General features: G+C 36.9%; 1 protein-coding gene and 1 long non-coding RNA gene across 5 annotated transcripts in view; both read right to left on the minus strand.

Annotated features, from left to right (window-relative positions):
- Positions 1 to 4,776, minus strand: part of LOC114542781 — a 33,463-nt gene extending 28,687 nt beyond the window's left edge. Inside the window, exons 1-15 of one of the 4 annotated variants that reach the window (XR_003689763.1) lie at positions 4,755 to 4,764; positions 4,375 to 4,452; positions 3,834 to 4,202; positions 3,507 to 3,608; positions 3,015 to 3,254; positions 2,666 to 2,844; positions 2,441 to 2,543; positions 2,002 to 2,343; positions 1,722 to 1,839; positions 1,541 to 1,632; positions 1,297 to 1,425; positions 1,122 to 1,216; positions 852 to 1,055; positions 541 to 723; positions 190 to 429 (exon numbers count right to left, since the gene is read on the minus strand). Coding sequence is in view for 1 of the 4 variants with exons in the window: in XM_028562233.1 (XP_028418034.1) it covers positions 1,178 to 1,216; positions 1,297 to 1,425; positions 1,541 to 1,632; positions 1,722 to 1,839; positions 2,002 to 2,343; positions 2,441 to 2,543; positions 2,666 to 2,844; positions 3,015 to 3,098 (1,086 nt within the window). In the remaining 3 variants the exon portion in view is untranslated. Of the gene's footprint in view, positions 1 to 189; positions 430 to 540; positions 724 to 851; positions 1,056 to 1,083; positions 1,217 to 1,296; positions 1,426 to 1,540; positions 1,633 to 1,721; positions 1,840 to 2,001; positions 2,344 to 2,440; positions 2,544 to 2,665; positions 2,845 to 3,014; positions 3,255 to 3,506; positions 3,609 to 3,833; positions 4,203 to 4,374 lie in introns of those variants that run through there. The other 3 variants (XR_003689762.1, XR_003689761.1, XM_028562233.1) reach the window with 3 other exon arrangements.
- A 175-nt stretch (positions 4,777 to 4,951) lies between these two features.
- On the minus strand, positions 4,952 to 5,914 carry LOC114542782. The gene is made up of 3 exons (XR_003689764.1): positions 5,593 to 5,914; positions 5,418 to 5,498; positions 4,952 to 5,103 (listed from the first exon to the last, which is right to left on the minus strand). It is a non-coding gene; the product is annotated as an uncharacterized LOC114542782 (long non-coding RNA).
- Between the last annotated feature and the right edge of the window lie 14,818 nt (positions 5,915 to 20,732).

Consider the following 20,732-nt stretch of genomic DNA (forward strand, 5'->3'; position numbering starts at 1 on the left):
GACTGACTGACTGACTGACTGACTGACTGACTGACTGACTCGTTTGAATTTTCGCCACTCATCACAATACTGCAAAGTTTCTCAAACTTTGCACTAAAAATACAAATTCAGGTAAAAACAGCGCTTTGCAAAGACCATTGTAAAAAAATCAATGAAGGAAACAAACATAGATTTCTAGCAATTTCTAGCAAGTTTATTGTCAAGACTTTATACAATAACAGCTATTGCAAAAGTTCGGAAAATATCTGATACTTATACCTATTCGCTCATTAATGTCTGCTTTTCTTTGATGAAGGTTGTCCAAAATATTCTTTAAATAGAACACGAGGAAGTTCTTCATTTCTTTTCTTATTTGGTCTTCTTCTTCTTTTAGCCTTTGAACCAGCATGAACTTTTCTACTACCTGTGCCTTGTATCGTACAGGAAGACCTATAGCATAGCAAAAAATCTAAATCAATCTATATAGAGATTAAGAAACAAAGAAAAATTCTATTCTTTCGATAAAAATGTAGCCATGATACACTAGTAAATTGGCTATACTTTTCGTAGTTGTTGGTTCCTCACTAAACGACCAAAGAAAATCTCCCGCAAGAATAGCCTCAGCACTTGTCGCAGGCAGTTTCAGAAGGCTGTTAACTGAATTCAACTCTTCTACTGTGGACGCTATTTCTGTTTTTTCCCTTCAGCATTTTGCTCGCATAGATGATCTCCTTTTACTAGAATCTAAAGAGAAAGCCTTTATTTAACCAAATAAAATAAAGTACGCGGACCTAGTTATTAACTCCGAACGATGTGAGTAACCGGGATAAACAGATTATATTAAAGTAACAATAAAATTGTTATACACCAACCAGCAAGCGACGAAATCTCCTTCATCCGCCTCGTAATGGAAAAGTACAGCATCTCCAATTTTCTCTGCAACCTGGACAATGTTACTTTCGCAAGTTCAACCTTCCCCCGAGCAAGAAGCTCCTCCTCTGTTACGGTGGAATTCAAAAGCTCGGACGACAAAACACGCAATCTTTCCATGTTCTTATTCAACTGCTTTGTTTTATCTGCAGCAAGTTGGTGAAATTTTTATCCCCGATTAAAATCTGCGTCTGGTCATCGTTCCTACTTACAAACGTATTTAGTTGTTGAGCATTTTGTACCACATGATGTAAAAGGTAGAATTCTCCTAAATCCCCAACGTCAACATTTTTTCCTGCTTTTTGTTCTAAAGAATCCATAAAGTATATACATTTGATCAATTCGTACAGTACAGTATATTTTAACAAGATCAATCATTAGTCGTACCAGTAGCAAACTGCTGAACATCTCTTTTCCATGACACAACTGAGGGATCCAAATCAGCGTCTGATAAATTAATCTCACGCACATACGTGTAGCAAGTTCCGTTTTCGCCTCGTCCAGTTTCTTTTCCGTCTACAGAAAGGCATTGAAAGAAAGACTAAACGAATGCTGAAAAGAATAACGCATAAGCTCAAGTATGCAACGAAAACGTTTTACATATAAAGCGAAAATATATACTGTAATTAACCTTTTTCAGGCGAAGAACCAACAGCTTAGGTAGATTAGAGATTTTTCGCTTATTCCAACTCAATAGATGCTCAGTGATGCAATCCTCGCGACCTGTAAAAGGAATGCATGGAATGTCAATGTTATACGGTTCACTGATCTCCATTAGGATGCAGTGATGCACAATTACATTCTATATTAACCTGATGCTATCATATTCTTGGTGGTGGATCCAAGTCTGGAGAGATAGCTGTTGATTTGTTCAACTTCCTCCCCAGGAGTTGCAGCAGCACCTTCTTGCCATCTTCCACTCCAAATAACCTATGTTAAATGCAATGAAAATTTGCTACACATTATGTCATGCCCCAAAATTTATATTGAAGTTCTGTCCAAATAAACTCTTGCCAAATTGAAAGAGAAATTCTTAAACGTTTCAAACCAATACAGAGACCAGAACGAAGAATCTAGACCTAGTAAAAATACCTGACAGTTCCAACTGTGCGATTTTCCATGCATGAGTGACAAGGCTGGTTTTGTATCAGTTAATGCCCTCTTGTTCTGCTCTGAAGTGACTCGCTTAGCCCATGGCCAGTACTTACATATCACATCCTCCCACAAGAACCTAACATTGTTTGGATGAACAAAATTTAAATGTAGATAGTGAGCATAACCATAAACTTCTCCTCTAAACATATTCAAGGCGGCTTGACAAACAGAATGTCTGCAGCCAGCCACTACCAATCCAGTTTCATCCTGGTTCTTCTTCGCTTTCGACACAGCTTTTGCAGCTTTCCAATGTGTATCACCACAAAAACTATCTTCTTTCTAAACAAAAAAAGATTCCAACTAAATTTAACTATGTGAAGAACGAAAAAGAACAAAAATATCGGCCAACGACCAGTATTTTATACTGTAACTTTACCATATGTTTCTTCGTGATTTTGGAACTCAAGCTTCTTATATGAGAATCTACTTTCGCATTTTCGACAATCAGATGGTCATTGTAATAAGAAGGACTTGTACCCCTAAATATTCAAATTTCCTAAGTGACATATAGCCAGTTTGTTTTATAATGTATGTAGTCTTACAAATGTCATGTTAGGAAAATATAAATCACACAAGTACATGAACTATTAGGGTGTGGTACCTTGATACTTTATCATATCTATAAACCTTGTGGTTGCCATCAATATGACAAGAGTGTTGGTCAACACTGCATGGTGGGCATTTTCTCCAATCTTGAAGTTGTAGCGAAGCCAGTTCAAATTGACAATAGCACCACTCTGCAAAGGCCTTCCTAAATGTTGCTGCAGTAATTACATCTGCCTTTAATACAAAGAAAAAAGACATTTGTATGCTCTGACCTTACTGAGTGCTAATTAAATACCATCCAACACACTATATGTACCCCATTCAATTTGTATGATTATCTTCTTTTAGTGTGATCAGGCTTTTGCTAATACATTATTGATAACTGCCACATATACAGCACTCACCCTTTTTTTTGGAGTGAGACATGTCTTCCAAGCTTCTAATAAAAGCAGTTTGTGAGGAGCCTGGCATTTGCTTCCGGAAGGCATCCCAAAGAAGAAACAGCTCTTGATGAAACAAGTAGTTTACATTGGCAGGACTTCCTGGCCAAAACCCACTTTGAACTATACAGTCAAACGAATTTGGTGACCATTGCCAAGTACATGATGAACAGTGTATGTTAAACCAATTGAGGTCAAAACAACCTTAAATATCAGAAAAATCCATTAACTTTAACGGTTTACTTATACTCATGCAATCTTAGCATATACTGTTAATGATTGACTATGAATGTATAATTACATTATTACTATCTCAATATACACTCTACTGTGTACTATAAACATCAGCACAGAAATAAAAAAAAATAACAAAAAGAACTGGCACAACATGTACGGCATTATTTTGTAGTAAACTTATGATTAGGTTCAATTTTTGATCGCATTAAAATACAATACCTTCAGATGTGATGAGTATAACTTTTGAGCTGTTCAATGTTTTCAAAGTAGATTCCCCGCACACCAAGCAAGATGTTGGGTAAAGAAACGGACATGCACGACCTTAAATATAGTAGGAAAATTACAGCTTATCCCTTAGGTCCTTCCATTATAAATAAAAGCCTCTGAATTCCAAACTTCTCATTCAAATTTGGAAGTGCAGATTCCTGTGTACCTCATATCCGTTTAAGTTATTTTATAGACAGTTGCTTGTAAATAGTTTGCAACCATATTGCAAGGTACACTGCCTTTAAAAATTATTAATTGAAAATAATTATTGACACATACCAACAGGAACAAGCTTTCCATCATCAGTTATTGACTCAGTTGGAAGAATGTATTGAAAATACCCATTTATCCAAACTTCGCGATCATGAAGAGGCTGACACTGATGTACTTCTTCATCACAGTTGACATATAAATATTGAAAAACACCACACTGCTTACACCTCAATTGCACAACATTGGTGCAATCAATTTTAGAGCAATGTAATGAAGAAGTGGGAGGGGCAAATGAACACAAAACACTGTGAAATATAGCTCCTCTAGCATTCTCCCAGTTTTCCTCAAGATTGTTTATTCGTTTTTGCCACACAGTGGTATTATCATTAATTTCCCCAACAGCTTCCTCACACTGTTCAATGATTGCATCAAGGTCTATAAAATAATGCATATACCATTTACATTAAGAAATTAATTCAAGTTGAAATGTTATTGTAGGTCACATACTGTTACTGTACAGAACCTTCAAACATGGAACACTCTAGGTTATTTAACAAATCCATATAAGGTAGATGTATGGTAGATCCAAAATTAATTCTACCTGTACCTTGCTCAAAAGTTTCAAAATGTTCATCTACTTTGTCAGTTAAGAGATCAACAGGTTTGTTCAATCTTGTGTATTCCACTATTTAGTTATAAAAGCTATACATTAAAAGTGATTTAAAACTTGCATGCTTGTCTATTTAAATAAAATCGCTACTATATTACTTAGGAAAAATATCTTAGGGTAGAGCACAAAAACCCATTAAACCACATCCTACAATCATACAGCCACATTATGTTCATACATAGGCTAATTTGTAATGATATTTCTAACCTCACTCTCTAGTTTCAATATGCTTTAATAACTTAAGGTAATAATGAGATTAGCCATATATATGTTTATTTTATTATTTATTTAAGGCAATAGCACCCTAACTTACTTACTTACTTACTGCCCATCATGCCTATGTGGCACATAGGGCAGCAACGAAATCTTTCCAACCCTGCTTATCTTTAGCCAGTTTTTCAATGGTGCTCCAGCTGTAATTGAGCTCCCTCAGTCCCTTTTCTACAGTTCTGCGCCATGTTGTTTTTGGGCGCCCTCTGCTCCGTTTACCTTCAGGTGTCCAGCGCATTGCAATTCTGGCTATGTTGTTATTGCTCTTTCACAGCACATGCCTGAAATATCTCCATCTTCTCCTGGTGATAAGGGTACAAATATCCTCCTGTTCGGTTTGCTTCAGAAGCTGATCATTTGATATTTTCCGGGGCCAGAAAATTCACCCTAACCCCACTGTAATTTTATAACAATTTGAGGCTGATTTTAGTATAATGATTTGACTGTTGTGCAGGACTAATTATGGTAGTTGTAGTCCAAAACTAAACAGTAAAGCCATTATACTTGTAAAATAAAATTCATACATCATTTTATTGGGCGAATATTTGGACGTATTTACAGCCTGGATTCCAGCAAAGCAGATGGAACATGCAGGCTTGGAAAAGGTTATCAAAAATTTGTCTGGTTCTACCTTCTAATATCAGTAATATGAGAATATACAGTTAGAATATATAACTGCATAACACATGAACTGTGATTGAAGTGTTTACCTGACTCTGGATTGCTTTCGTTCACAGAGTCTGTCTCGACAAATCCTTCCTTGTTTGCAGTAGTTGCAGTGATATTGCTGCCTATTAATAAGTGGTGTAAAACAGTAAAAGTCAAAGCTTAAATAACCTACAAAACTCCACAACACAAAAACTTTATTGACATTTCCGCGTTTACCTCGTCTTGCCCAGCTAGACTGCGACAATCGTCTTGGGTTGTGATATATTCGCTGGCCAGATTCGTCTCTTCTCAGTACGATGTCAATATCTTTATTTTTACTTGAGTGGTTAGGTCGAGTCTTTCTACTTTTAGAAGACTCTGCACCTGTAATGGTGTTAATCTCATCAATTATCGAGTCTAGGTGTTCATCTTCATTCTTTTTGCGTTTTCCAGCAGATTTACGAGACAGGATAGTATAAAAACTAGGCGATATTCAAAGAAACAACATACTGGTAAGAAATGCAATGTTGTGTTTAGTTAACCTGCGAACAGGCGATTAGCGAACAGGCAGCGTAACCAGGCCTGGTAGATTGTAAAGCGACCTTGAAATTGATTCTCACAGTCAATTTGCCCAGCAGAACTGGTTTCCACTGTGATTTCGTGGAGGCGTTGACAGCGTTGTTTCGTTTTAGCAAAGTTAAGGTAAGCTGTATTGCTTTTTTGTGGGTTTTTATTATTTTAATCGCTTATTTATCTACTGTGGTCGAGCAATTTCGACTACAATCAGATTTTACAAGCGTACATTTCATTGTATATACGGGGCAATCTTGCCTGCACTGACATCATCTTGTCAGGCGCTCCACGTGTCGGAGGTGCACGTATCGAAAAACTCAAAAAAACCGGAGCCATTGTTGCTCGCACTGGTCGTCATCATAGACCAGGGTACTATAATGTTTATTTTATATTTTGACATAGGTAATTGGAACCATATTGTAGTTCTCATATAGTTATAAGTTAATTTGTAACAATTGTCTGAATTAAACAAACTAGAGGAAAAAATAGAACGTTATGTGTATGTGGGCTAAAGGGGAACATAATGAGTAATTCGTTGAATAGTTAATTGCGAATTGGGGGGCGTAGAAATAAATAAAAATAACCAGGGTAGTTTGGAATTTGTTGGACAACTGCCAACCATGTGGTGTGTTTGAAATAAAATTTTGTAAAAAAGGGTTTTGTTTGTGTATGATGGAGTTCTTCAAGAAACTATGTAGTTGCGTTTGTAGTAATAGGTTGTGTAGCGTTATTGGTGGTGTTAAGTCAAGGTAATGTAAGGAGGTAGGTAGAAAAGTAAAACAGAAGACAAGAAAGGCAAGCGTGCGAATCAGTATCCCCGTACGCGGCGTTTCATCCTTTTGCGGACTCGTCAGCGGGGAGCAGGGTTGGCTTTGTGTAGAAGAACCATGAAGATAAGAAGTGAGTAAAAGTGGTGTGTGTTTATAGGAGAATCATAAAGGATCAAGACTGCGTGAAAGTGTATTCGTAAGGGGTAAAATAGAAAATTTAAACTGTGTGTCTTACCAAAGTTGTTGTTGTACTTCGATAGACCAACGCGATGAGCCATCTTAATGATTAAAGTTGTGAGACCGTGTGGAATTTTATCAAAATTCGTGTAAAAAATTGCTTGACAGCAGAGCTTGTATCCGTTCAAGAAGCTTGATCGAAAAGGGGTCAGGGATTACACGTGTCTGCATAAAATGCGTTAGTATGTTACGTCACTGGGGTCAGGTGTCAAAGTCTGTGTGGGAGATAGTGGGGTTTACGTGTCAATTATGGTTGTGTGTGGACATCGAGGTTTAATTGTGTTTTGTTCGTATGGTGTACTTCATGTAGTACGGTTCGTTATTGTTGTTCAAGTTACATTTTATTATATCACCGTAGTCATGAGTTAAAACAAGTATGGTCGAGTTGTTTTGGACTTCGGTGAGGAATTACAATGCAATGTCGTCATCAGTGGGTAGTAAAATATCCCGGGTCCTAAAAACTTTTTTTATTTTTTTTTTGACATAGGTAATTGGAACCAAATTGTAGTTCTTATATAGTTATAGGTTAATTTGTAACAATTGTCTGAATTAAACCAGCGTTAGGACGTTAAGGTTAGGACGTTATGTATATGTGGGCAAAAAGGGAACAAAATAAGTGATTTGTTGATTAGTTAATTGCGAATTAAGGGGTGTAGAAATAGAAATAAAAATAACCAGATGGGGTTGATGGAATGTTGTTGGACAACCGCCAACAATGTGGTGTGTTTGAAATGAAATTTTTGTAAAAGGGTTTTGTTTGTGTATGATGGAGTTCCTGAAGAACCTATGTCGTTATGTGTGTAGTAATAGGTTGTGTAGTGTTGTTGGTGCTGTTCAAATCAAAGTTATGTGAGGAAGTAGGTAAAAAGGTAAGACAAAAGACAAGATAGTCAAGCGTGCGAATCAGTATCCCCGTACGCGGCGTTTCATCCTTTTGCGGACTCGTCAGCGGGGAGCAGGGTTGGCTTTGTGTAAAAGAAACATGAAGATAAGAAGTGAGTAAAAGTGGTGTGTGTTTATAGGATAGCGTGCACGGGAGGATCATCATGGGACTTTGGTAGCTTTGTCATCTTATGCTCATTGCATGTGTTGCACGGTTGTTTGCCTTTTGGGTCTGTGATCTTCATTCCTCGGGTGGCAGACTCTAGTTTGAGAATGTCCTCATGATTCATGTGGCCAAGAGTTTTTTGCCAGTCAGCAAGGGATCTGGTTGTGCTAGCTGTGTCATTCGTAATTGTGGGTAGGTAGTACAGGCGACCTCGTTTGTGGATGTCGAATCGAGTATGGTTGGTGATGAGTTTAGCTGTATCTTTGGTGAAGACGACCGTTGCGTTCGCATCAGTTGCTGCTCGTACTGAGAACAGACTCACTGGAAAGGTTGGTGCGAGCAATGCGTTCTTGAGCATAATGTCGATATGTTGGCCGGTGGAACTAAGGATAGTGAACTTGGCTGTACCTTTCGCTGTAACGATGGTGTTGCTACGATGACCATTAGCGAGCTCGATGTAGTGTTGACTTGGATCGAAAGAATCGTCGTATGCTATCATGCTATTTGGGTCGTTCACAATATGATACGTTGCAATGAGGTCTGTGTGCGCTGCTGAACATGATTTTATCACTCAACGAGAAAGAGAATGATACGTTGCTGGCCGTGTTTTGTTTGTTTGCACCGTCTCTTTTCTTTTGAAAACAGACACTTTCTACGTGCCCTGGTTTGTCACAAAAAGTACATTTCAATTTGGATTTTACTCTGCAGTTTCGTGATGGTGATTTGTTTTTCCACACGAATTACAAGTTTGCTGGTTTTTCGATGATTTAGTTGGACCGGATTTATTATCATTGGATGAGAACATAGCAGATGATGGCGCTTGGGCTGAAGCAGAGCGGCTGGCTTCGGTGTTGGAATAGTTGTGTAGTGCGGCTTTGAATTCAGTCAGTGTTTTTACTTTGTCTAACTGTGTGTGTACCACAACAAATGACGTGTATGCTTCGGGTAAACCTTTCAAAAGCATGGCGATAATAAGATTGTCACTAATTGTCTCACCTGCTGATTTTAATCCTGTAGCTGCTTTTTCAGCTCTGATAATGTAATCAGTGATGTCTTCATGTACAGACATACGGAGTGTTGTCAACTCTTCATATAGCGTGAGTACTCGTGGTTTCTCGGCGCTGGCGTAGTGGCTGCGTAGGATTTTCAACGCTTCTCGTCCATTATTTGTAGCATCGTGCATTATTAGTTGTAGCGAACGTTCATCCAGTGTTTGTACCAACTCGGCATAGGCTCGTCTATTCTTTTCGTCGAAATCTCGGTCGTTTTCTTCCTCCTCAACTTGGGGTAAAATGGCTTTGTGTACGCCTTTGTCTAGTGTATATAAATAGTTGATGAATCGTGTCTCCCAAATTGTATAGTTGTTTGGATCTCCATTAAAGTAAAGCCTCCTGGGCCCATAACCTGTTGAGTGTATTGAATGAAGAGACATCGTTTCTCTTTTTACATTTATTACACCAAAGAATAATATCAATATATTGGTAACAACAACGAGTAAAAAATAAATATGTATCTGTGTAAAAACGTTCAACATGCGTTTATGACGTAATAGTTCAAGTATCTTATGATTCGCTAATTTAATGAAAGGTCATATCCGGTATTAAAGTTCACCGGATGTTATATGATTGTTCTCTCAACAGATTCTTCTAAGAAAATTTTAGGGTAATGGGAAAATTTAGAAATTTAAAACTTCAAGTAAAGGCAGAGCCACCCAGAGGGGTGGTCAAAGGGGGAAATTAGCCCTGAGCCCAGGGTTGTAAGGGTCCCCCAAAACCTACAAGAATAGAATTAAACTGCATGTTGTTGGAATATATAGTCCTCTTTTAGAAAACATCTTAGGTTGTTTATATGTAGTTTAGGTAATGCAATATTATACTCGATTTTGTGGAAATCTCACCCCCAAAACGCAGGAAATCGCATTTGCTGCACTCTAAAACTCAAAATGTTCTTGGGAGAGGATGCCCCCAAACCTCCCTAACACTGCTATAGCCCCCAAAATTTCAAGTTTATCACAATGTTCTGGTCATGCATTATCTCGCTACACTAGCACAAATTGCTATTTTTTTGCGGATTTTACTCCCCTAACGAGAATTTTACCCGAGCCCCAAAAATTCTGTGGCCGGTGAGTAAAGGCTTTGATGCTTTTTACGGGATTGAGGGGCCCCGCACTGAAAAAATGCCACGGGCCCCGCGAAAGGTTAATCCGGCCCTGGTACTATTTACGTGAAAGGCCACGTACCAAAAGTGAACCTAGCCATTGTGCAGGTATTGAAATTGAACCCAGCCATTGTGCGGGTATTGAAATTTGAACCCAGCCATTGTGCGGGTATATAAAACAATTAACAGCCACAACTGCTGCTATATTCAAACAAAATAACACTGCTGACTGCTTGCTGACTTGCAGGTACATTACTGACGAATATACTGACAAATAAAAATCATCAGTAATATCTAAATTAACTCGACAATTGACAATTGGTTTTGAGTTCTAGGCCACAAATATGGGTGTCACTATTGAAGTTTATCGCTCCAGGATTGGTTCACACCACAATTTTACAGACCGTCGCAACAGTATGTGCCGTCTTAAAGGTAAACTTTGGAATCAAATACTATTAATGTTTTATTTCAATGTATTCTGCTTGCCTTATTTCAAAAGCCAATTGAATAAGAGCCAAAAGATTAGTGAATTGTGCTTTTGGTATGTTCAAATCATATACTATCATGATGTTTATGTGCCATTATTGCTAAGACTCTCAAATGATGTAGAGGAAAATCCTGGTCCTAGAACTTTAAATGATTTAGTTGATCCTGCCTGTACAATTCATGCAGATTTTAATCAAGGTAATGATTTAATGTTTGGTATGAGTGCTGGTAAACAGTGTGTAGCCATGTCATTATATGCAATTGTTTACAAAGAAATTAAATCAGTCAATATTTGGGATAGATCAATTCTAAACACAGTTTTAATAAGTGGAAACAGTTTGTATTGTGTTATCAGTCAAAGTATGAATAGGAGTTATTTATTATTAACTGATGTCCCTGAGTTTGTTGACATAGACAATCATACCTTTAATTTGCAATACAGTGATTCCTTTTCAGGAGCATTATACATGAGTGAAAATAGTCTCCCATTTGTGACACTTGAGCATGCTTTAAATGAAATATTTTATTCATTAAACTATAAAAGTTGTTTACTTACAATTGGTATGAACACTGTGGCAATCATCATGCCTTTTCCTGGTGTGTTTAAAGTGTTTGATTCACATTCAAGAGATCTATCAGGTAAACCATCTGCACTGGGTTATTGTGTTTTAATATCAGTGGAAGGAATAGAAAATCTTGGAGAGTATTTTCGATTAACATCAATGTCCAATAAAGCAAGTATTGTATTACCATTTGAGTTAAAGGGTGTAAAGTGCATCCATAATCATGATATGGAAACAGTATTGTCTACAGAAAACAGTACAAATTGTGGTATGGTTGATGTAGGTTCTGCTGAGCTATTTGAACAACATAGTGTAAACACACAAGAACTGAACAACAAAAGGAATATTCAAACATTTAGAGAAAGGGTACAAACTAATGAGTCAACTGAAGAAAGTGAAGCTAGACTTGAAAAAATCAGTAAGTGTAATAATCACAAAAGAACAAAAAGACAGAATGAGTCAACAGAGAAAAGAGAAGCTAGACTTGCAAAAATGAGAGATTATAATAATTCTAGAATACTAAAAGAGTCAACAGAGCAAAGAGAAGCTAGACTTGCAAAAATGAGAGATTATAATAATTCTAGAATACTAAATAAGTCAACGGAGCAAAGAGAAGCTAGACTTGCAAAAAGAAGAGAATATGATAAATCAAGAAAAGAAAAATTAAATAATGAGACCATTCAGCAAAAGGAAGCTAGACTTGCAAAAAATAATGAACGAAAAAGAGCTTGTAGAAAACAAAATCACTCTGCAAAGCAGTACGAGACAAAAGGTAACAAATCGCATTCAGTGAGAATTGTTACAGCTGATGCTGTAAATTACCTCCCCAGTGAAAATATTGATACATTTGCACTTGTTAAAAAGTTTCATAATTCTGTATCTAGAGGACCTTTGTATGTTTGCACTTGCTGTGATCAATTATGGTATAAACATTCTGTCTCCCCTGCAAAATATAAAAAGTGTTGATAACATTGAATGGGTTTGTCAAACCTGTAACAATTACTTAATGAAAGGGAAAGTTCCCCCTTGTGCAATTGCCAATGGCATGAAATTTCCAGAAAAACCATCTTTCTTTGATCTGAATGAACTAGAATGTCGACTTATTGCTCCTCGACTGGCATTTCAAAAGATTTTTCAGGCCCCAAGGGGTGGTCAACTCAAGATTACTGGTAATGTTGTCAATGTTCCAGCAGATGTAAACAGCACAGTAAATGTGCTTCCTAGATTATCAGATGAGACAGGTACTATTAAAGTTCAACTTAAACGAAGATTACAATACAAAAGTTCTGCGCTTTCAATGAATATAAGACCTCACAAAGTAATGCAAGCAGCTGCATGGTTGATTAACACAAGTCCTTTGTATGAAGATCAAGGCATCATTATCAATGAGAATTGGTTGAGAAGTTTACAAGAGTCAATGGATCAATCAATCAATCAATCAAAACTTTATTTAAGCACGGTAAAATCTACAGTATAAAAAGTGGGCTATAATTATTACATTCATTAGATATTTAGGGACAAAATTACTAAATACAACACAATACAATACAATTTAAAATACAGATATATAAACTGATTTACAAGATTGCCGTGCGAGAGTCTGTTTTATAGGGAAAAAATGTTGTCAATCTCCCTTTTAAATTGGTTAAGAGAGCATAATGCTCGTACATTTTGAGGTAACTCATTCCACAACACCGCGCCACTATAACTAAAACTTCGATTAGCATAATTTGTTCGCGGTTTTGGTACAAATAAAGCATTTTCAGAGTTTCTCAAATTGTATCCTGTGCTGTGGAATTCAAATAAATTACGGAGATAATTCGGTGTTAAATCGTTAAGAATTTTGAACATTATTTCAGCCTTGTGTTTTTTCCGGCGTGTCGAAAGATTGTCCCAACCTAGTTTAGTGAAAAGGTCGCTGGAACTTGCATCGTATCCAGATTTGGTAATTACCCTCCCTGCTCTATTTTGCAGTTTTTGCAATTTATCATTTAACGTGATATTTAAACCATCCCAAACTGAACTACAATAATCAAAATACGGTTGAATCAAAGCTCCGTAAATTTTGAGGGCAGTGCTTGTATCTATGAACTGGCGTATCCTTTTAAGAGCACCAATTGCCGACGCAACCTTTTTGGAAATGCCTTCAACGTGTCGCGCCCATACTAGGTGCTCGTCAATTTGTAATCCTAATGATTTCGTATCTTTAACTCTCTTGATTATCTTCCCGTCAATTTCAATGTTTATTTGTTCATTATTGTGTATCATTAACCGTTGACGAGATCCAATTATCATAAATTCCGTTTTAGCGACATTTAGACTCAGTTTGTTAGCTATGAGCCATTGATTAAGATTTTTCAATTCAGAGTTAATTATTGATTCAAGCTCTGTTACAGATTTGCCGCAATACTTATATTAGTATCATCAGCAAACATTCTCGGAGAGGCTCTTTCCAGACAATTAGGCAAATCGTTAATGTAAATTAAAAACAATAGTGGCCCCAAGTTGCTACCTTGAGGCACACCACAACTTATTTTAACAGCCTCAGATAATTCACCATTTACGCAACATCTTTAGCCACGGTTGCTTAGATATGATTCAAAGAGTTTGATGCCGCTTTGGTCAACACCATATATTCTTAGCTTCCGTAAGAGAATGGTGTGATCAATGGTATCAAATGCTTTTTTGAGGTCGATAAAGACCACTCCATTGAGTAAGCCATTATCTATGTTGATTGACCATTTGTCCGTTGCTTCTAATAAGGCAGTTAATGTACTGTGCAATGATCGAAAACCGGATTGAATTTTGGATATCAAATTATTAGCTTTAAATACTCATACAGCTGATCAAAATCAGTTTTTCAAAAATCTTAGCAACGCATAAAATTACGGATATTGGTCGATAGTTGTCCATATCATCTTTTCTACCTTTCTTAAAAATCGGCGTAACTCTTGCTAACTTCCATTCCGTTGGGAATATGCCAGTTTATAATCTTATCAAATATTAGAGTTAATGATGGGGCAACGATTTCAGCTGCAAGTTTTAAAAGTTTGCAGGGTATTTATCCAGACCTGATGCTTTCTTTTCGTTAATCGTTCTTAATTTACTACAAACTGTATTTATTGTGGGGGGTGTCTGAGAATGTGGTTTCAGTTGGCTCAATATAAACCTCCGGTTCCACAGCAGATGGTGGTATATCAGATGCTAAATTCTCACCTACTTTTGCAAAGTGAGAATTAACATTTCGGCTATGTCCTTAGGCGCATTTATTGTTTCTTCGCCAATTGTAATATTAGATATGGTCTTATGACTGAATTATTACGAGAGCTTAATTCATTAATAGTTTCAAGTTGACTTGGATTGTTCTGGTTGGTCTCAAGGTTATCAGTAAAATATTGACTTTTCACCTTTTTAATTTTTATTCGTAGAGTTCCTTAATGATTATATTGTTGCCAAATCATGATAGTATTGGAACATCAAATGGTGCAGATGATTTAACAACACCCAACTCACCAGAAGATGAATGGACTGAAGGTGAAGATGAGATACCGGCTGGAGTAACCGACAATATGTTGACTCCACCAGATTTTGTCAGTGATAGTGAAAGACAGGAAATTTATAATGTTGCACCTGGTGAAGGTAATAGACCATTGAGTATATTTAGAGATCAGTATTCTGAAGAAATGGCATATCCAGGAATATTTCTCGGACAAAAACGACCAGATGATAAACAAAGGTTAAGAAGTGTTTACTATAGTGAAATATGTAAATCTGAGTTAAGAAGATCTGATCGACGAGCTGCCATGTGTGTTGAAAATATATTCTTCAAAGCTAAAAAATTACAAATGAAATTTTTGATTGGTCAGTCACAGGTTGCTCTCCGAAAAAACAAAATAGGTAACAGAACACTTACTGCTGGAGACCTAAAAACTACAGAAGGTTTACAAAGTTTAATAAACCATGATGATGGTTTCAGATTGAAAACTCTCAGGGGTTCACTGCCTTATTTTGAACGAGCCAAAAAGGACTTGTTTGCTATGATTCGCCAGTTGGGACCAGCATCATTATTTTGCAGTTTCTCATCAGCAGAAACAAAATGGAATCACTTATTAAGAATTCTCGGTAAACTTATTGATCACAAGGAATTTAGTGATGAAGAATTGAACAATCTCACTTGGGAGGAAAGGTGTCGACTGATTCAAAGTGACCCAGTAACCTGTGCAAGACATTTTGATTTTCAGTTCAATACTTTCTTAAAAGATGTCTTAATGGGCAAACTTGCCCATTAGGAAAAATTAAAGATTGGTTTTATAGAGTTAAGTACCAACACGAGGGTCACCTCATATTCATATGTTGATATGGCTTGAAAATGCACCAGTGTTTGGTGTTGATAAAGATGAAGATGTTGTTGCTTATATTGACAGCATAATTACCTGTAACAAACCAGAAGATGATTTGGAAATACTCGATCTTGTAAATAGACAGACACACAGGCATTCTCATACTTGCAGGAAAAAGTCTAAAAATATTTGTAGATTCAACTATCCACAACCACCAATGAGATGTACTCAGATTCTTTATCCACTTGATGAAGATACTTTTCGACTGCTGCTAAAGCCAGCAAAGAATTGTGGAAAAATATTAAAAGTAAACTAAATGATTTCAAGGAAGGTAAAGACATTACCTGTGATGAACTACTACAAGATTTAGATGTTTCAGAACGTCAGTATATCCTTGCTATACGATCATCTTTGAATACTCCAACAATCTTTTTGAAAAGAAGTCCAAATGAGTTAAGGATTAATAATTACAATCCTGTTTGTCTTCGAGCATGGCGAGCAAACATGGACATTCAATATGTCTTAGATGTATATGCATGTGCAATGTATATTGTATCATATATTTCCAAAGGTCAAAAAGGAATGAGTGAATTACTTCGTAAAGCTTGTGCTGAAGCAAAAGGGAATACTAATCAAACAGCAAGTTCGTGATATTGGCAACAAATTTTTGAACGCTGTCGAAATAAGTGCACAAGAAGCTGTGTATGTTGTTCTGCAACTTCCAATGCGAAAATCTTCACGTAATGTAATTTTCATTAATACATCTCCTCCTTCTGAAAGAGTCGAATTGCTTAAACCGTTGAGTGAAATAGAGAAAATGGCTGATGAATCGGAAGAAATTCAGTCTGGAGGTCTTTTAAAAAGATATATAGAACGACCTGATTGTTTGCAAAGTGTGACACTAGCTGATTGGGCAGCATGGTACGACTCTTGTGGTCAACAGACATATAGAAAACAAACAAGTCTGATGTTGATAAACTTCCATTAGAAAATGATGATGAAGATAATAACGATGAATTACCAAATGACGAAAATCTTCAAATGGTAAAAGCTTCTGGAAGTAAAAATGTAAAGAAAAGATCTCGATCTAGAGTAATCCGAAGTGTCTGGTTTAATAAAGAGGCACAACCTGAAAAACATTATCGGAGTTAATTATGCTATTTACTCCTTGGCGAAATGAGCAAACCGATTTGTTGAGAAATTATTCCTTTTGAGGAGCACTATTTAGCTCGATATGATGAAATAAATAAGCAAATGGAGCAATATGCTGTTTGTAACGAAGATTTAAATGAAATTGGACATAATTTTGACGAATGTGATGATGCTTTTGATACAATAGCACCTGTGACACAAGATGTTGAACGACATGATCAGGACCAAGGATGCGTGGACACACATCCAGATTTAAACGAAACTTTTGATCATCTTGCAGAAAATTTGGGTATACCGTCTTCTTTACCAAATAATGAACCGCTCATCTTAAATGAAATGCAAGATAACGAATATCGAGCTTTAGTTCAGATGCTGAATAAGAAACAAAGAGAGTTTTCTATCATGCTCTGCATTTGATAAAAACATCAGATAAACCATTTTACGCATTCCTCAGTGGAAGTGGAGGTGTTGGAAAGTCTCACCTTATTAAATCGATATACCAGGCAGCATTGAAGTATTACAATTCACGAGCAGGGGACGATTTTCATCGTATTCATATATTATTGCTTGCTCCGACAGGAAAAGCTGCATATCTTATAAAAGGTAACACGATTCACAGTGCCTTGCGCATTCCAGCTAGTCAGTCTCTAAAAAATTATAAACCATTGGATTCTGGCAGATTAAACACGATGAGACTGGAACTGGGTTCATTAAAGTTAATATTACTTGATGAAATATCAATGGTTGGCAACAGTATGTTCACCATTCAATTGAACAACCGTTTGAAAGATTTAAAAGGTAGCAAAGAAGATTTCGGCGGTGTCAGTATAATCACAATAGGTGATTTATTTCAACTGAAGCCTGTAATGGATAGTTATATATTCACAGATGTTCAGTGCTTAAATTCTTACGATATTCTTGCCCCAAACTTATGGAGGAAATATTTTAAACTGTTTGAGCTCGATGAAATCATGAGACAGAGAGAAAGCAAGATTTTCGCAGAGATTCTCAATCGACTTCGTGAAGGTAATCATACTCCTAGTGATCTTAAATAACTGAAAGAGAGATGCGTTGAAGAGAATATGTGTCCCAGAGACGCCCCACGTTTATTCATTCAAAGTGCTTTAGTTGATGAATATAATCATAAAGTTTATCAATCATTCAATCCTGGTGATAAATACGTAATCAAGGCACAAGATAGCGTCATTGGAGCCTGTTCAACTGAACTCAAGGAAAAAATAATCAGACAAATACCACATGTTCCTTTCAAAAATTCAAAACAGTTGGCTTATAAGCTACATATTGCAGTCGGACAACGAACAGAACTTGCGGTCAATATACGCACTGATGATGGACTAACAAACGGCGCAAGTAATGTCATTAAACATATTCAATTGACCAATGATACCAAACCCCCTGGCCTCGTCTGGGTTCAATTTGACAGCGAAGATGTTGGGGAAAAAACCCGACAAGAAAATAGAATCTTATATGCGGGAGGTACATGCATACTAAGTAGTTGGACACCTATTAAACCGGTTACAACGCAATTTGCTGTAGGTAAAACAAAGTCTGCTCAAGTGGTAAGAAAGCAATTTCCCTTAAGACCAGCGTCGGCTAAAACTGTTCATAGATCACAAGGTGATACTCAATCACAAATCGTCGTTAATTTGAATACGAGAAGAGCAATTCTTCATATTCATTACGTCGCTCTAAGCCGAGTAACAACAATCGAAGGGCTATATATAACTGATCTCTGCGAAAGTAAGATTTCTGTTGATCCTAAAGTCGTACAAGAAATGCAATCGCTGAGAAATGAGTATAAATTAGATCTTTGTTTTACTCCTTTGTACATGCTGAATCACACTGATATCAAAATTTGTCATCTAAATGCAAGATCTTTGCACAAGCACATAGAAGATGTACGAAAAGATATTAATTATTCCTCAGCTGACATCCTAATTTTTACTGAAACAAGATTTAGTTCACAAGATCCTGATGAAATGTATGCAATTGAAGGTTATGAGTTATTTAGAAATGACGAGATTTCAAATGTTAACCGTCCATATCACGGAACAGCTATTTATTCCAAAATTCCCATGATGATTGGATACCCTTGTGCGAAAAACTGTCATGGGATCGAGTTAACTATAATAAAGACAGTCCAACGCCCAGACTTAATTGTAATTGGAATATACAAATCTCCAAGACTTGTATTATCACCTCTTTTGGCTGCCATTCGTGCCACTTTGGAGGAAAATCGTTCTACACAAGTTATAATCATTGGAGACTTTAATGTTAATTGGCTTGATGAGATAGAACGAAGATTATTGTACAACCTTATGATCAATGAAATTGGCCTTGACCAACTTATATCTAGCTGTACAACAGATAATAGGATATTAATTGATCATGTGTATACGAATTTGATTGAAGAAGATGTTCAAGCAGGTACTCTTGAAACGTACTTTAGTGATCACAAATCAATTTGGGCTTCCGTTAAGGTAAGAAAGTAATGACATGCAAACATCACATGTTACAAAGAACTACAACAATAAGTTATTGAAAAGTAAAGAAATACCATAGTGTAACATGGTTAGATCTTTAGCTTCACTGGGACAGAAATTCAATGTCAACGAGTTCCCAATAAATCTACAGGGGTAGACGCGGTGCGTAGAATGAAACGAACTCGACGTAGGAATTTTGATAATTTATTAACAGGATATAACAGGTTTGGGTCGAATAAGTCGATTGAGAATATTGCGTCGGTTCGAACTAAAATATGATAAGCAGACAAACTATAGTAACCTGTCACATGAAATTAATAGGAGTATACTTGATAATTGACATAAACGAGATATACTTATTAAACTAAGAATTAGCATGCAATACAATATAACAACTAAACCGATTTTAGCAGCGCTTATCGAAACACTTAGTGCGACAATTGCTAACTGAAACAACGTACTATCTATTTACTTACTTTGGTTTGCAGACGCACCAACTTTAACTATCATGCGCGTAGATATAGCTTTGATTGAGGTGGAATAAAGATAGAATTTTTTGTCTCGCAATGCGAATAGAATTGTAGCATAAACCTTTGCTTTCTTGCAAGCGTCCACATTCGAGACTCAGCGTAGAATGAGTGTAGAAGTAGAATGTTTTTGTGTAGCATGAACCGGATTTCAAAACATAGAAACGCAGTGTGTTTGTGACGGACATAGCGTGGCTAGGCAAGGCAACCGCATTGCGCATTTGCTAACCAAATTTACGCATTTAATGTAAATCTTCGCGCTGAAATGGAAAATAACAACTTGTTTTTGCCAGAAAAATAGCAACTTGAACGACCTTCCGTTTCGAAACCAACATTCCGGCCCCTTAAAGGCGATGTTGAAGCCTTTACCAAAAAATTATATGGGTTCGAAACTTTATGATAAATCTCAACTAGCATTTAATCTAATATGTGTATATTTGTATATATTGCTCCTGGCTATCGCCGTCTATTAAATCTTAATTATTTTCTACTTATCGTCTGTTGGAGCAGTTTCAGATTCCAGGAAGATAATCTTGTCCACTGGTCGAACCAAGACCGATAAGCTTGTCTTCACTTTCACAGAACGCATGAGACCATCCCGACGGTTGGTGTAGACGTCGAGGATGCGTCCCATTGGCCAGCTGCAGCGTGGAGTTTTCTCATCGAGGATTAAGACAATATCACCAACTTCTAGATTCCGTCGTTTCTTAAGCCATTTCTGCCGTTCTTGCAATGATGGTAAATACTCTCTAATCCATCGCCTCCAAAATACATTGGCCAGATACTGTACTTGTCGCCATCGCCTCGTGCTGCAGCAGTCGTCCTTTGAGAAATTTCCAGGTAGTAAATTTGTTCCGCTTCGGAGCAATAGAAGATGGTTGGGGGTTAGGGGTTTCAGATCGTTGGGGTCATCTGACAACTTTGTCAATGGCCGTCCATTGACAATAGCTTCGACCTCGCACATCAATAAGGCCTTCGTCATCGAGTAACTGTTCCTTGGGTAATAGCTCTCATTACCTT

The sequence above is a fragment of the Dendronephthya gigantea genome, unplaced genomic scaffold, assembly GCF_004324835.1.
Source record: "Dendronephthya gigantea isolate DGI-Jeju-01 unplaced genomic scaffold, DenGig_1.0 000397F, whole genome shotgun sequence".
Classification (NCBI taxonomy): Eukaryota; Metazoa; Cnidaria; class Anthozoa; order Malacalcyonacea; family Nephtheidae; genus Dendronephthya; species Dendronephthya gigantea.